Below are 16,310 nucleotides of genomic sequence, written 5' to 3' on the forward strand. Positions count from 1 at the left end.
GCAGTCAATAACCTTAAATCACTTTCTATATTTGAGTAAAGAAGATCACAAACTAGTTTTAAATACCTCAGAGTTTGAGCAATGAAAAATGTAATAAACTGATAAAATTTAACAAATATTACATAAATACACAGCACATTTCCAGAATTCTTATTTCTAACATCCCCATTTAATCTAAAGTCCCATAGTGCACCCTGGAGGAAACGTTCAGGTGTTGTGATAACTATCCAATGTTAAACCATTAAATTTTTAGAAGAGAATGCTAGATGGAAACCTGGTTAAAAGTGCTCTGAGAAGATGATGGAGTTCCAAAGGACTTGCCTCCAGGTGGAAGCTGTGGAAACCTGGTTAAAAGTGCTCTGAGAAGATGATGGAGTTCCAAAGGACTTGCCTCCAGGTGGAAGCTCAGCTTTCATTCTATAGGAGGACAAGTTTCCAAAATACTTTTAATACACATTAATCCACATTAAAGACGGCAACTCTGACCACGAAATATTGAAGGATATCAGAGAGGCCGCAAGCACACAAATCTTCCTTATGTAGACAGGATAAACGTCACACTGGAATGTGAGGCTTGGACTACATTTTTGGAGGTCCTCATCAACTGTTTCATGGAACAACCATGGAAATCAAAAGAGGAGCAAACAACTCTTGAATTTCTCCTACCGTGTATGGAGAACTTGATTGAAAGAATTACAGATTTTCTGAAGAGTAATATTCTTCAGTAATATACAGATTCAAAGCAAATGTTTATTACCTTCCAAAAAAGACTCAAAGAAAGGCATTATAGCTAAACGGAAAAGTAAGGAAAATGAAGGAAGTTTTTCTACATCTAGTAAACAGACTGAAGTTGTGTCCAAGTGAAATATAAAGGCAAATAAAAAAATCATGAAATATCCTGAGGACCGGAAGAAAGCCAGTGTCACCCCAGCCTTCCAAAAGGCCAAGAACGAGGAGCCAGGGAACTACAGGCCTGTCAGCCTCACCTCCACCCCTGCAAAGGTCATGGAACAACTCCTCCTGCAGCTCCTCACTACGCATCTGGAGGACAAGAAGGTGATCCGCAGTAGTCAGCATGGATTCACCAAACGGAAATCATCCTTGACCAATCTGATTGAGAGCCTTCTCTGCTGGAAGGACAGGCTGCGGAGATGAGGGCAGAGCAGTGGATGTTGTCTCCCTGGACTTCAGCAAGCCTTTTCACACTCTCTCCCACCACATCCTCCTAGGCAAGCTCAGGAAGCACGGGCTGGATGAGTGGACAGGGAGGTGCATTCAGAACTGGCTGGAGGGCACAGCTCCGAGGGTTGTGGTCAGTGGCACAGAGTCCACTTGGAGGCCTGTGGCTAGTGGTGTCCCCCAGGGGGCAGTCCTGGGTCCAGTCTTGTTCAACATTATTCATCAGTGACCTGGAGGAAGGCACAGAGTGCACCCTCAGCAAGTGTGCTGAGGATACTAACTGGGGGGAGAGGCTGACACACCAGAAGACTGTGCTGCCCTTCAGAGGGACCTGGACAGGCTGGAGAGGTGGGCGGAGAGGAACCTCCTGAAGGTCAACAAAGGCAAGGGCAGGGTCCTGCCCCTCGGGAGGAATAACCCCAGGCACCAGGACAGGCTGGGGGTTGACCTGCTGGCAAGCAGCTCTGCAGAGAAGGACCTGGGAGTGCTGGTGGACAAGTTGACCATGAGCCAGCAATGTGCCCTTGTGGCCAAGAAGGCCAATGGGATCCTGGGCTGCATTAGGCAGAGTGTTGCCAGCAGGTGGAGGGAGGGGATCCTGCCCCTCTCCTCAGCCCTGAGGAGGCCTCACCTGGACTACTGTGTCCAGTGCTGGGCTCCCCAGTACAAGAGAGACATGGCACTACTGCAGAGAGTCCAGCAAAGGGCTACCAAGATGACTGGGGCCTCTCTCCTCTGAAGAAAGGCTGAGGGAGCTGGGCCTGTTCAGCCTGGAGAAGAGCAGGCTCGGGGAGGGATCCCATCAATGCATGTAAGTATCTGAAGGGAGGGTGTCAAGGGGATGGGGCCAGACTCTTCTCTGTGGTGCCCAGTGACGAGAGGCAACAGGCACCAACTGAAACACAGGCAGTTCCACCTGACCATGAGGAAAAACTTCTTGACTGTGAGGGTGACAGAGCAGTGGAACAGGTTGCCCAGAGAGGTAGTGGAGCCTCCTTCCCTGGAGATAGTCAAAACTCGTCTGGATGTGATCCTGGGCAATATGCTCTAGAGGACCCTGCTTGAGCAGGGAGGTTGGACTAGATGATCTCCAGAGGTCCCTTCCAACCTCAACCTTTCTGTGATTCTGTGATCCTGTCAAATGAAGAAAAAATCCTACCACTGGTGTCCAAAAAAACCAAACAACTTGAAGAAGATTTAATAAATAATAAGAAAGCATTTTTTAAACCTATTAGGAGTAGGTAGCCTCCACCTGATAAAAAGACAATCAAGTTATAAAGCAAATAGTGCCATAATTTTCCAAGAAACTGAAGTGAGGCTGACTATAGTTTCGCAGATCTTGCTTTTTGCCCTTTTCGTAGATGTGTGTGTTTACCCTACTCCAGTCTTTCAGGACTTCCCCTCATCTCCATGCTCTTTCAAAGCTGATATGAAAGTAGCTTTGCAATGACATCAGCCAGCTCTCTCAGCACTCCTGACGCACCCCATTTCCCAACTCAATTGCACTTCTTTGAAGAAGTCAACACAGGGATAAGGAAGAACCTGTCTAATCAGAGTCTGCTCTGATTACAGATCAGAGCAGATACTACCAATTATTTGACATGGTTTCTCTACAAAAGGCTCTTGAAGAAACTAAGCTACAAGCAAGAAAACGGATGCTTCTTGGAGGGATAAAGAATTAATTAGAAGATAGGCAACAGAGGGTGAAATAAATGGGCCAGTTCTGACAGTGGACCTAGGTCACCAGTGAAAAGACTCCACAGATCCAGTGATCTGTGCTGTTCGAAAGATAATAATCTGGAAAAAGCGATGAGAATTGAACAAAAAATCTAGTGATGATTTTGAGTTATTCAAGGTGATAAAAACAAGGACATACTGAAAAACCGCACATGGATAGTGCAACACAATAAATGGCATAAAAAAGCACATACAATTATCAGTAAATGATAAATGTAAAGTGATGGGGGTGGGGGGAAAAAGGACTTCTTGTATATAATAATGGACTGTGAGACAGCTATTCCTGCTCGGGAACATAATGATAAAACATTAACATAGTAGCAGGCAAAAAGGAACAGAACATCAGGAATTACTATGAAAAGAACTGAGAACAAAGCAGAAAGATCACTAGACCACAGTACAAACATGTAACATGCCAATATTGTAACTCAGGTCTCCACTCTCAAAAAGGACACAGTAGAACTGGAAAAGGTACACGGAACAGCATGAAACAGTTTCCATATGAAGGATGACTAAACTAGTATTCTGCAGCCTGGAACCTGGATGAATGGGGAATGATTATGAAAGAGGTTTATAAAATCAGGAGTGGCATGGAGAATGGAGGCAGGGAACAAGCGTTCACAGTTTTGTCCTAGATCATAATTAATATCGATGAAGATGGAGGTTTCAAAGCAAACAAAGAAGGTGGTGTCTCTTAAGACAGCGTGAATTAAGTCGTGAAATTCCTTGTTGCAAGGTTTTTTGGATATTAAGAGTTGACACAGACTCAAAAAGTGACTGGACAAATTCACGGTATAAAAACCCACGGGAGGGAACTACATACAAAGACACTACCTCTGTGTGCTATGAATCAGTCTTAGGGAGCACTCTGGCTATATGCTTCAACTATTCTTTACACTTTTCCGTAGGAACTTGATGCTGTCCATTGCTGAGACACTAGAAAGGCATTTTTGGTTCATTTCTTATATTCAGAACTGGAGACGTGAAAGTAGCATTTCATTTACATTAAGTGCTATAATCTTTCAAAAAACTAACAGAAAGATCTGAGGTAACTCAGATTCAGAGGCAACTGCTGAGGTGAAACTTGACTGGATGAAAATCACGAGGAAGTACTGGAGACTGCACAAACGAGAAAACATTTCTCTCTCTGAGGTAAGAGTCCATTTTCAGAAGTACAACATAAAACTCACAGCGCAGCGTACTTACAAATGGAGGAGGATTTATAGATGTGACATAGCATCTCTGAATCACATCTGTGTTCTTTGATACTAGACTAATTCAGGAGACAAAACACCCTAAGGTACAGTAGGGAATGCTCATCACTCAAAAACTTGCTTGACATTTCTGTATACTTCATGATGCAGCTTCACCCTCACTGAAATACAAGTCCCAACTCATTCTCCCACTTGGCACAAGGATTCCCTTAAAACATCAGGGAAACGTCTGCAACTGAGAAATGCTTCTTAACATAAAATATATTACTGTCTCGCTACATGACATTAATCTTTTTAAACACTAAGGACCAGAGATGAAAACCTTAATCTTCCTATAATAAAAACAAGACATACCTCTATGGAACAGCTTTGCTTAAAACAAATTACCTTTTAGCATCCAAGGAAATGCTCTTTGATGTTAAAAAGCTATAAACTTGACAGTGGTGGCAGTGAATGTAAAATAATGAGTAACAAATTCTAACATCTTTACAGATCTAACACCTTTACAGATTCACTTTGAAATCCCCCGGTGAGATTTGCTAATACAGGTTTTTTGCTTTCAGCAATTTTTAGAATGCAGAATAAATTTAATAATATTGCAGATAGCCCCCTCATTTTCTTTTGAGGAAAATGTGAGAAAGTGGGAATAGGATTTTAAATAATTTAAGTCCTATAAGTTAATACCTTCTATAACACATACCTGAAACCAATCTGCATCTAATCTTTTTATCATCCCTTTAAGAATATTCAGTGCAAGACTCTCCTCTTTTTTAGCCCAGAAAACTTCTGCCTCCTCTAGTTGCCATTCAGAAACTCCATATCCTGTTGGATTGCATTGTTTGATCTGAAACATAGCTCTTTCTGGAAGCTGAAATTGAAAAAAAGATCAGAATCGACAATGCTTTAAGTTAAATCCACATATCTCACAGCAAGTTTTGTTTTTAAACTCCATCATTAATTTGCTCTATTTGTGCAGCATATTCAATTCAACCTATACAATGCTAAGAATTATTTGGAGAAAAGAGGTGAGGTAATTTTTTTAAAGTATTGGCAGAAAATCCTGGCTTGCAACAAAAATAAGACTACTGAACTGAACTTCACAATCGCCAAAACAAAGTATCAACATTTAACATTTTTAATTACTCAGAGGTTTAAGGCACAGAAATTCTACAATCACTATCGATGGCAGTATCACTAAACTAAAATTATAAATCCATTATTATTATGTCCAAAGAGACCTTAGCAAAAGAAGAAAAATAGCACTATCATACACTAATTCTCTTGTATGCCTGCCTCTTCACTCATATCACTGGTGAAGCAACATTCTCAGTATTTTGTAATCTTCCATCACTACACAAAGAACAAACTTTTTTTTATAACATCAAAGATTGATGCCTAAGTACATTTTCAGAAGATGTCCAACTAACAACCAAGCCAATCAAATTTTTAAATAAACATTTTACACATGGCAAGCAATTAAAATGTAAGAATGCCTGTAAATGAAAACATAAGTTCGACTATTTTGACGAGAGGTCAGTATCATGGTTCTGTAAGGGCACCCTCTCCATTCTACTGATGGCTGGTATTAGCACCTAAGCGGAGGAAGGAAAAGCCATTAACTGCAAAGTGTGCTTCCTCAAAAGCTTGCCCACGTCCAGACAATTCACGTTGCACAGTCTGGAAGACGGATAAGGCCCAGAAGCGTGCCTCAAAAGCTGCACACGGCCTACAGCACTGACGAGGCTGGAACAACAACGTTTCAGAAACTAGATGAATCTTTCAGAACATTCTCATCCTCCCAAAATACAAACTACCAACCTTAACCTTTTTCTGCAACTAAAAGTCAAATTGAAAAAATGAGAATTTCTATTTAAGCTCCTACAGGACACTCATCATTACAGTAGTAGTGGCTGGGAAGGCATGAGACCAAAAAAAAAAAAATTTAGTAAATTAATCAAACAATTCTGGAGGCACTGAGTAAACCTCTCAATAAAATCCAAGACAATTGTTTTACTGATTTCACCATTACTGACAAAAACAGCTGGAAACATTCTGAAATCAAATTTTAACATACTTTCACATATGTGAAATGTTAAACTTCTTTCCAGATTATATGTTTAGCCGGAATTACTTCCCTCAGAGGTGCTAAGAGAATAGTGCTGCTCTATAATTCTGGTTGAGTTAGGCTCCTGATGTACTAGCTGGAACAAGGCAAGGCAAACTCTGCATCCAAATGGAGTTCTCAGCATCAGCAGCCGCAGACAGCACTTACACTCTAAATACCAATAAGTCTTTTATAGTGAGATATTTATCACAGTGCAATGGTGCTTTGATGGTATAATCCCTTGTAGGTAACACCAAATATACAGATGCAAGGGATACTATCAGGTGCAAATATACAGATGCAACAATCTGATGCAAGTGAAAACTGGATATATACCACTGTATCTAAATAAAGTGATAAAGCTATAAGAGCATTTTGTGGTAAAAATTCCAATTTAATATTATCTGCGTCATACAAAGACTTACAGTTATGAACAAAAATGAGAAAACACGCCCACAAATAGAATTCATGAATAAGTTTCCAGATAATTGGTTCACCGAATAAACTTAGAATATAGTTAATTTTTAACACTATTGAAAAATTAAGTTCTTTTATAAACTCAAAACCTAAATATCAGTCACTGATTTTTCCTAGAGCTTACCTGTGTATTTTTAGCAGTTCTTGCCAATTTAGAGAGCTCCACGAGGTGCTTTGTGAGGATGTCTTTAATGCATTCTCTTTTAGTATTTTCGTTCTCCTTTTCAAGCAAGATCTCCAAAATTACAGTGCGCAGAGCCATAATAGGCTCCTGGAAACGGAAGTCACTGTCCTTGAGAAGCTGGGACTGTCTCTGCCATTTCAGATAAATATCATTCAGTTGCTGTGTAGTGACAGATCTGCAGTTGTTATCAAAACGAAAAAGACTTGTTATTAATTCTCAGTAAATATTTGTATGAGTATATACATATATAATATAATGTAATAATATATATATATATAATATTTTTACAAGTATGAGCGGAGTAACAAAGGTAACCTAAAGTGGTAGTTCACAATCTCCAGTTCAAAAACAAGACACAATCCTTAAAAACCTGCAATGATTAATGTGCAGAATGAACTGGCAGACTTCCCTTTTTAATAAACATGAAGATCAAGTGATCAACATTGGTAAGGTGAACAATTCCACTGTAAGCACTCCTGATTAAATATCAAAAACTGTAGTGTTAAAAAACTATCAGCAAAGGGAATCAGTTTCATACAGTCACAGGGCTACACAAATTAGAGGACCAAGAGAGCTATTTAATTATATAGATCATGCTTTTATTCTGTGTGAAGATTAAAATAAGAATAAAATACAGAAATGTGGCATTGTAGCTGTGTAGTTTCTCATTAGTACGTAGGATTTTGTTATGAGGTTCATCAACTGCAAATAGTAAAGGCTGATTAAGTACTAGATATACTAAATGACTGCAGGATGACTGTAAGCTATCATACTGATACAACTATGACAGAAAAAAATGCCATGTTATAGCACTACAGAGACAAATACTTTGCTATGATTAACAAGTAATATTAAGAATTCAGCTAGAATACAGATAGTAATTCTGGTCCATGCTGAAGAATTCAAACTGCAAAAACTTTCAACAGATCTATGAGGAAGAGCAAGGGAATGGGAAACATTTTTAGAAAGAAAACTAGAAGAGGATGACTCAATTACTGTAGCAACTAATGATGAGGAGATCCGACCGCTGTCTTGGGGTACATCGGAGAACTCGAAACAAAGGAAAGAAAAATTATTTAAACTACAATATTGGCACAATACCAAATGATTAAAACTAGACCAAAAGTAAATACAGTTTGGAAATAAAGAGGATCTGGATCTGCCTTCCCATAGTAGTAGTAGAGCCAAAATCCATACCACTTTTAAGATCAAGTATGAGATGTTTATGAATAACATTTTATAAGGTTGTTTTCTTTGTGTGCTAGACTTGATTACTAAGAATCCCTGTCTAGGCTTTAAAAAAAAATGTTGTATACTTGTCACATGCCTATGCCAACTTAAGTTGTTTTATCTTTTTCTACTGTATGGCAAAGAACCTTTCTCTCGGTAGCTTTGTACAGCATCTTGAACAACACCGGAATTTCTGAAAACAAAAAATTAATAATACTAACAGGAAATACTACTAATATTGATTCTTGATTTAGCAGTGACTCTGTAAAATAGACAAATAAAGATATTGAATGTCCCATGTAACAGTTTGGAAAACAAACACACAGAAAACAGAACAAGTTGGGAATTCCAGATCAAAAAGAGTCCAGAATTATCAATTTAAGTAGCCCTCTATCTCACTAACTTTTTTCGTACGATAGGAAGATGTTTAATGAAAAAAAGGCCAACATAATTGCCGAATCTGAAGAGTTGCTGAGAATGTTCGGAGATAAAAATTATTTAAAGCTGGACAACCAATCTCTGGTTTCAGGGTGCTATAAAGCAAATGAAAACAACTGTGGCAGCAAGAAGTGAAAGAGATCTTCTCAGGCCTATGAACTGGAAAGGAGTATGAAATGAAGCTTAAACAAATACCTGGAGAATAGCTGTCCTATATTTTCCAACTCTCCAATTATCTGTAGTCTACAAAGAGTTGGATATAATGAATACACAGACTCGAGACTGCCTTTGCACAGCTCTTCTACTTCCTTCGCTCTGTGGATTTAACAGAGAAAGGGTAAAAAAAAAAAAAAAAAAAAACCTTCAAACAATTCCAAATATTCACAACAATTTCCATACAGTGAACAGAAATTAAGTAGCAAACCTATTCAGTTCAAAATTATTTCGTATTATGATTAAAGTTAAAACAATTAAGTTTGTCAGTAAACAAAAAAATGATAAGCATATATAAACGTCAAAGGGTATGTGACAGTTGATCTGAAAAAGACTAGTCAGCACGCAATCTGTATGAGAGAGCTACAAAGAAAGAGATGTATACTACAGGAAATGTACCTCCTATTCAGACAAAAATTGTAGATGCATAAAAAGACAAAATTAATTAAAAAAAAAGAAATGAAATTTCAGTCCAGAAGTACTAAGTTTATTCTATGGATAAATCTACATTTAAACCCACAAAACCCTATTACCTTCTATTCATTTCTTGCGACCACCAACACACAGACACACATAAGTTGTCTCTCAAACAACAGAATATTCACACAGTTGCTTTTTTACCTGGCATCTTTAAGAATGTCATAGAAAGTCGAAAATTCCTTATCCTGCAAAGACTGAAGAGCATCATACAATGATTCATGGTACCCTGGGCCTCCTGTCTCACTTCTTAAAAATAAAATAGAATAAAATAAAAGGAAAGTTATATTTCTCTCCAAAACAGTAAAATTTTTCTTTATGATAAATACTTTTATCAGTAAGTTTTTCTGTGGCTAGATGGACTGCAGCTTTGCAGGACAAAAAATAATAATGCAATCCTTTTAATAAATTTAAAATTAATATATCACTTTATAAAATCAAGTTGTTGCTTTAAAACAATAAAAAATAGTAAATAGTAAATATCAAAATGTTTGGAATACTGAGAAATTGTTCAAGGTTACAACAAAAATAAGGCAAAAAACAAACGCACAAAAAAGTTATTACAAGACATTTTAACAGTATTATGCTGAAAGATATAATTATATATTATATGTGTGCCTCTTCAGCTTAGAATCAGTTTTGTATTTTTAACTTTAGAAATATTTTTTAAAAGGAGACAATAGAGAAAATCAGATGGACAAAAAGATTAGTGTTCAAACTCATTTGCTGTATACATTCCTTCTATCCAGGTTTCTCTTTCATGCCCTTTTCACTTTTCTTTCTTCTTCTCCTTGATCGTTCTCTGTCCTGCCATTTCATTCTCTTTTAATTTTTTATGTTGCTTTTTACAACTCCTGTATTAAACTTGAATATTCCATTTGCCTATGAGATTTTGTACACACAATTACAACCTCCTAGATTAGCACGTCTCTACTCTAACCCCTAACCCAGGGATAAAGAAAGTCCACCTATCTGACATTTGTGCTGATTGTGACATGACATATGCTCTTCAACAGGATATTATGTCTGTAAAGTCCTCCAGGTGCTTCTGAACAACAGCTACCTTAAGACAGTGCAGCATAAGAGAATGTGACTGCACCAAGAGCCTGTCCTCTAGACATGTCTCTGTAAGACGTCATCCTCCTGACTATTAAAAATTACTGCAGAAGGAGCCACTGAATTACTCCATGATGCAACTTCTGCTTTTGCCAAAATGTAGTAAATCTATTTTATATTTCCAAAACGTGTGATGATGTAGCTGTACTAGGAAGGGACAGAGTTCACATTATATCTTGCCAGTCATATGAAATAACTAATGCCAGGTATACAGCATTACACAAGAGAAAAGATTTATTCTTGTAAAGGAGCAGCCATGAACCAAAACTGGTGTTTTCTTATTCAGTTCTTGATGACCCCATATGGATTAACAAGTAATATTTTCCACCATTTGCTTATGAATTAAACATTAAAAGGCATTCATCAATCATACTTAAGATGCATCTACTATTTGAATCAAAAATGAAAAATTTCAGTTAGGAAGAGCATTTAAAAGATAGTTATGAACAAATAAAAAGAAGAAATAGCAGCATACAGCTTCCTAGGATAATATAAAATGACGCGCATATAAAGTATGCCTGTGAAACAGACTGCTCTTCAGTTCAATGGTTAAGATAAGGTAGGTGATTCGCTTCATAGAAATCATATTCTAATATCCTCCTTTTGCTTGCAACTGAAACCACTGCCTTTCACTTAAAGGACTAGGAAAAAAATAAGTTGGTTTACTTGGCAGAAGAGATGTGGCCCCACTGCATATTCCTCCATGCTGCCTGGTAGCGTATTTCCTGTAGTTCTGCACACCATTCAGTGTTTTCGTGTTCCAGTCCTTTTAAATATGTGGAAAGAGTATGGCAAAGCCCAAAATTCTGCAAAGCCTGTAATTCACAAAATTATTGAAAGTTGCTTTTCTTCCTTTAATAATCTGAATTGTTTCTTTAAAAGGATTTTTTTTTTTAAGTTTGATACCAAAGAAGCCTTTGCAGGTAAGGCTTAGCAAAATGTAAGCAATATGTAAGACAAAAACTTTTTAGGACACTACTAACCACACTACTGATCACAGCAACCACAGAAGTTGGTTTCCCTACTACTGTAGCTGGCATTCTTCAAAAAAAATTTCCATGATGTGTTTGAAATGAGTTATCTGTTTACATTTTTCCATTCCATCATTCCTGGAGAGTAAGCCAAAAGTAGCTTTACTTCTTTGAAGTAAATGGATTTGTAAATGATTACTTTGAAGTAATGGGATTTGAAAATGTTTCCTGCAACTCTAAACTCCTATCCATTTGAAGACCTGGGTGACCTTATAAACTTGATCACTTATTCAGCTAATGAGCACAACCATTACGAACGAGAAACACAAAGAAAGTCAAACAGTGATACTAAATAATTTAGGGTAGGAAAAGTAGCATAGAAAAATGACATGAGGGGAAATAGAGATACAGAGGGCATAGGACATTTACCTGTGCTATGAACTGATCAGAACTGATTTTTAGGCTATAAAAAGCGACACATATTTAAGTGATCAAAACGAAACAACATCAATTCTATTTATTTATTTAAGCTGAAACACTGCAGTTTCAGTAAGACAGTCACCATAATGTAGAGCTCTAAAAAATTAGATGGCAAAACATTACTTTTTACCTCCCACCATTAAAGGAACTATCCAAATTCTGAATAAAATCATATACATTTATTTTGAATTATTTCACAAAGTTGATGACCCAAGATGGGGATTACAGGTTAGAAGAGGACAAGAAATCTTAGTGGTTTCAGGACAGATCTTAATTTGTCTTATATTATACAGTTTGGCTGCCTATAATGAATGACAGGGGACCAGACTTGATGTCCAAAGATATCTCTTTTAGTCCTAAATCAATTCTGTTTACTACAAATGTTTCTGATTATGACGGATTCCACCATTCATTGCCTATTCCCTATTTCCATTCATTTCCATTCACTCAATTTTTAGAAGAAAATTACCTCTATTATCCCTGCCTGGCGAGTAGATGGAGAGAGGCTTGTCTCAAGGTCATATGTCACAAGGGCTTTTCCCCATACTGCTTCATGCTCATATGTTCTTATGCTGTTGCAAGTTAAAAAGAAGTTTTCAAGTTAAATCCCTTACTAATAAATGAAAGCAGTGATTTTAAAGAACATAAGAACACTAATGAGTAGTACCGTGCTAATGGCTGTAACATTCTTCCTCCACCACAGCCATAGAGACTGTCAGGTTCTCCTATACTTCTGTATATGTCCATGAGAAGGTCCTAGAACACACACCATAACAAAGAAATCTCTCTTTTGGAATCAGTTCCGCTGAGGTGTACATATAGGAGACAGGTTTATAGATGTAGGCCCTTACGTGTAACATAGTTATTAAGAGTTTAATTTTCCTTTATGCAATATCTGAACCTGCTATTATCACAGGAAGAAATACAAAGTTTTGTAGACTACCAGACTCTTCAGACTGACTGATTTTTCCGCTAAGATATTAAAGAACAGCACTGCCCCCTACACAGACTGGTCAAAAAGCAAAAGATAGTAGTACTGAATGAGTATCAGACACGCCAGCTGAGTAACGTGTTTTAAAAAATAAGCATATGCAGCTTTAGAAGAATGAACTAGGGAAAGAAATAACTTAAATAGGGCTACTGAATCAGATTTTGTGTATTAAATAGACTTCTAAGAGATTATATTACTATAATTTTGAGTATTACAGCTCGCTACACCAACTCACTTGCCGATTTTTAATGAACATAATGTCTCTCTGATAAAACAAAAGTCTTACTTGGCTGGCTACGATGAGAAGGTCAGTTCTTTTTGGGAGCAAAGTCTATTTTGCTATGTTTTACAATTTACCAGTCAATTACCACTTCAGGTGAACAAATCATCAATTTAACTTGTCAATCAAGGCCAATGAGCTGACTCTCAATTAGAGCACAGGGAAAACTTTTAAATACAGTTTTTAAAGTTCATTTAGATCTGCTTTTAGGTCAGATGAAAATTACTATTACTTGGAATTATATTAGAAAGGTTTGCTTTCAGATTATTAAACACACATGTATACCTGTAAACTTATGCCAGTTTCTTCTTTACTTTTTTCATTCAGAATAGTAATAGCTGTTCTTTGACTTTCTTCTTCAAATGTCAAACTTTTAGCTGCTTTGAAAGAAGACCTACAAGAAACGTTTGAACAGGTGAAGCTAACTGAAATTTCATACAAAGAACTAAAAAAATGCTGAAGCAACACTCAAGAAGTAAGGGGCACGTACATCATATGCAAGATCACCCCTGTTATGTCTCCAGGCTATTCAAAACGGTCGTCTGCCACAGTGACATGGCAGAGCAGATGAACTGAGAACATATCAACATCAAAAGATTTCAGCATCAAGGATGAGGGATTTGGGGGCGGGGAGAGGGAGGCACAAATCTGTAATCTTCTTTATCTTTTATTAAATCAAATTGCTCAAGTGCTTTTGTGTACTCTTGAAGCAAAAACGTTCTCTTCTGGGAAAGGATGAAAAGAACTATAGAACATATGCGCTTACAACCGTATTTTTTTATATTCTCACTGCCTTAGAGTTATTTGTGGCCAAAAAAGCCAGTAAGCTAGTTCTATATTTGGGTTCTTCCTAGACCAGAAGACAAAGATAATTGTGCATTACATGATAAAGCTCATTTTACATGGATCACTCCATTCTACATTAGAGCTTATGAAATGATGAAAGTTCAAACTGCATAATTCTGGTCAGGATTCTGTGTTTTTTTTCTCCTCTTGCTTCATTTTTTGATGTAATTTAACCATAACATACTAATAACTACTAGAATTAGAATCCGAAAAATATTAAATTTAGAAGTGAGGTTTAATATATTTTAGTATCCAGAAGCATTAGTTTTCACCAACTACAGGATATACACTACTGAGAACACATTCTGGCTAGTAATCAAAATAACATGATTTTGAATGTGTCATAGGTAGCAAACTAGTAGGGCTGGAATCACTTTAAGGTCTAGTAAAAATATTTTCAAGGTCAACATGTGCATCTAAGCATTTCAAAAAAGTTTCCCTGACTCCTCCTGTAACAAACCACTACTGAGGCACACATGATACATTTTGATGAAATATCAAGAAACTGCAGTCCTCAAGCCTTGTACCTTTGCTGCTGTTTGTCTATATTTATCTTGTCTGCGTAGATTTCCGCATAGAGCAAGGCCGTGAAGTGAGCAGCACACGATTGTGCTGCTATGGCAACCTCAAGATAATTCAGATCTAGCCAGAAGCTGTCATCAAAAACTGTACCTGAAACAGATCTGATTAGATAAAGATTTTAATATTGTTGTAATAGACTTTCTCTCTAACATTAAGCAAAATAAATCCATTGTAACCATAAAATTAGCCTGTGAAAGGCTTTATCGTAAACCCTAAAATACCCATACCAATGCCATATAAAGCTTATTAGACAAAAGGTTTCTAGAAAACTCATTCAGGATAGTTGGAACGTTTTAAATGCTAGCCATATCAAGCCTATAATAAATAAAAAGTCACTACTAGATCTTCATTCTTTTAACTGATATGTTCTCTATGATGTTTATTTTCCTTAATCCCGACCACTGGTGCCTCATAGAAGAACAAGCAAATTTAAGTTAAAGCAACATTTTGGAAAGATATAATTTACCTCTTTTGTCTTCTTAAGTAATCAACAACAGCAAGCATGGCTCGTCGGGATACTTTATCCAAACTTCTAAACATATGGCTTTCTTGCTCTAAGATGCATATTTCAAAAGAGAGAACATTATGAACATGTACCATAATATATCCATTGAGAAAATCAAAGGTCTAGCTTGTACTCAGGAGAGTAACAAACATCTTTCCTAGACAGCATTTCCAACATTAAATCAATAGTTCATCAAACCCCCCTTACTTCTACTTCCCCTCTTATTTGAAATTAGCAACATAACAGCAGTTTATATTGCAGTTTTCTTTATCAAATTCTTTCTTCATTCATACTTTGCAGATAATAATTCTCCTTATGGAATTCAGAGATGATCCAACACTGTTGCACAAAGCTCTGTAGCACAGCTCTTCTCTTATGCTCAAGCCACATAAAGATATTCCAAAGCTACAGAAACAATGATCAGTAGCTTTTATTTTAGATTTTATAGAGTGCATATGCTTATACAGAAAACACTAGACACAGACACTCTTAAAGAATTTATATGTCCATGCCTTGCTTCTTGGTTAAAAAAAAAATTCAAATGACTACAAATTGTATTCTGGTCATTTGGATAGTGTGGGTTAATAATTTTCTCATTTTTCTGCACATTTTTAATTGATAAAGAGGAAGAAGCAAGAAACAGAGAAAGCATGAGCAAAGGTTTAATCACTACTGTGCTAAAACAAGGTACAGAACTAGACATTTCCTCTACATAAAGCAAAACCTCGTAACAAAGAAGTATCTGGGCATTTAGTGTCTTCCAGCAAATGGAAAACAAAGCTTACTTTCTGCTGTTATCCAGGATTTATAGAGGGAACACTGACTCCATCTTCGGAAGTCAAATTCCACATGCTCTACTTCCAAAACACAATGGGGACGTCTGAGTCTAAATACCCAATGTACTCTGACATTTTGCTCTCCAGATCCATTCTCACGGCACTGTGCTACTTGCTAATGTAGACTTAGCCTCTAACAGGCAGGGTCCATTCTGCTGACACTGTACAGTCAATGCCCCAAAGAGATTTCTACTTCCTCCTTCATAATTTGATCAGATGAATAACTGAACATTTTTTTCTGAATTATATTTGGGCACCAAAAAGTATCAAGGAGTTGGAGAAAGAAAAAGGCACCGACCAAGAAAACTGGAAGAAAAAGTTATTCTTCAGTACTGAACAACAGACCAAACGACTAAAACATAACTGTAAGCTGTCAGCATGCTGTTCATACTTGTTAACAAAAAGCATACCTGTCAAAACCAAAACTGCTGCCTAATTTTTCATGTGTAT

The 16,310-nt window shown here is 37.1% G+C and overlaps 1 protein-coding gene across 6 annotated transcripts in view; it reads right to left on the minus strand.

Annotated features, from left to right (window-relative positions):
* Positions 1–16,310, minus strand: part of ATM (ATM serine/threonine kinase) — an 86,106-nt gene that overhangs the window by 21,233 nt on the left and 48,563 nt on the right. For all 6 annotated transcript variants that reach the window (XR_011138708.1, XM_068930325.1, XM_068930323.1 and 3 more), the window contains exons 38-47: positions 14,986–15,073; positions 14,465–14,620; positions 13,377–13,485; positions 12,488–12,576; positions 12,290–12,392; positions 11,036–11,184; positions 9,398–9,502; positions 8,759–8,878; positions 6,836–7,070; positions 4,831–4,998 (exon numbers count right to left, since the gene is read on the minus strand). Coding sequence is in view for 5 of the 6 variants with exons in the window: in XM_068930325.1 (XP_068786426.1) it covers positions 4,831–4,998; positions 6,836–7,070; positions 8,759–8,878; positions 9,398–9,502; positions 11,036–11,184; positions 12,290–12,392; positions 12,488–12,576; positions 13,377–13,485; positions 14,465–14,620; positions 14,986–15,073 (1,322 nt within the window). In the remaining variant the exon portion in view is untranslated. The remainder of the gene's footprint in view (positions 1–4,830; positions 4,999–6,835; positions 7,071–8,758; positions 8,879–9,397; positions 9,503–11,035; positions 11,185–12,289; positions 12,393–12,487; positions 12,577–13,376; positions 13,486–14,464; positions 14,621–14,985; positions 15,074–16,310) is intronic.

The sequence above is a fragment of the Struthio camelus genome, chromosome 1, assembly GCF_040807025.1.
Source record: "Struthio camelus isolate bStrCam1 chromosome 1, bStrCam1.hap1, whole genome shotgun sequence".
NCBI classification, from domain to species: Eukaryota; Metazoa; Chordata; class Aves; order Struthioniformes; family Struthionidae; genus Struthio; species Struthio camelus.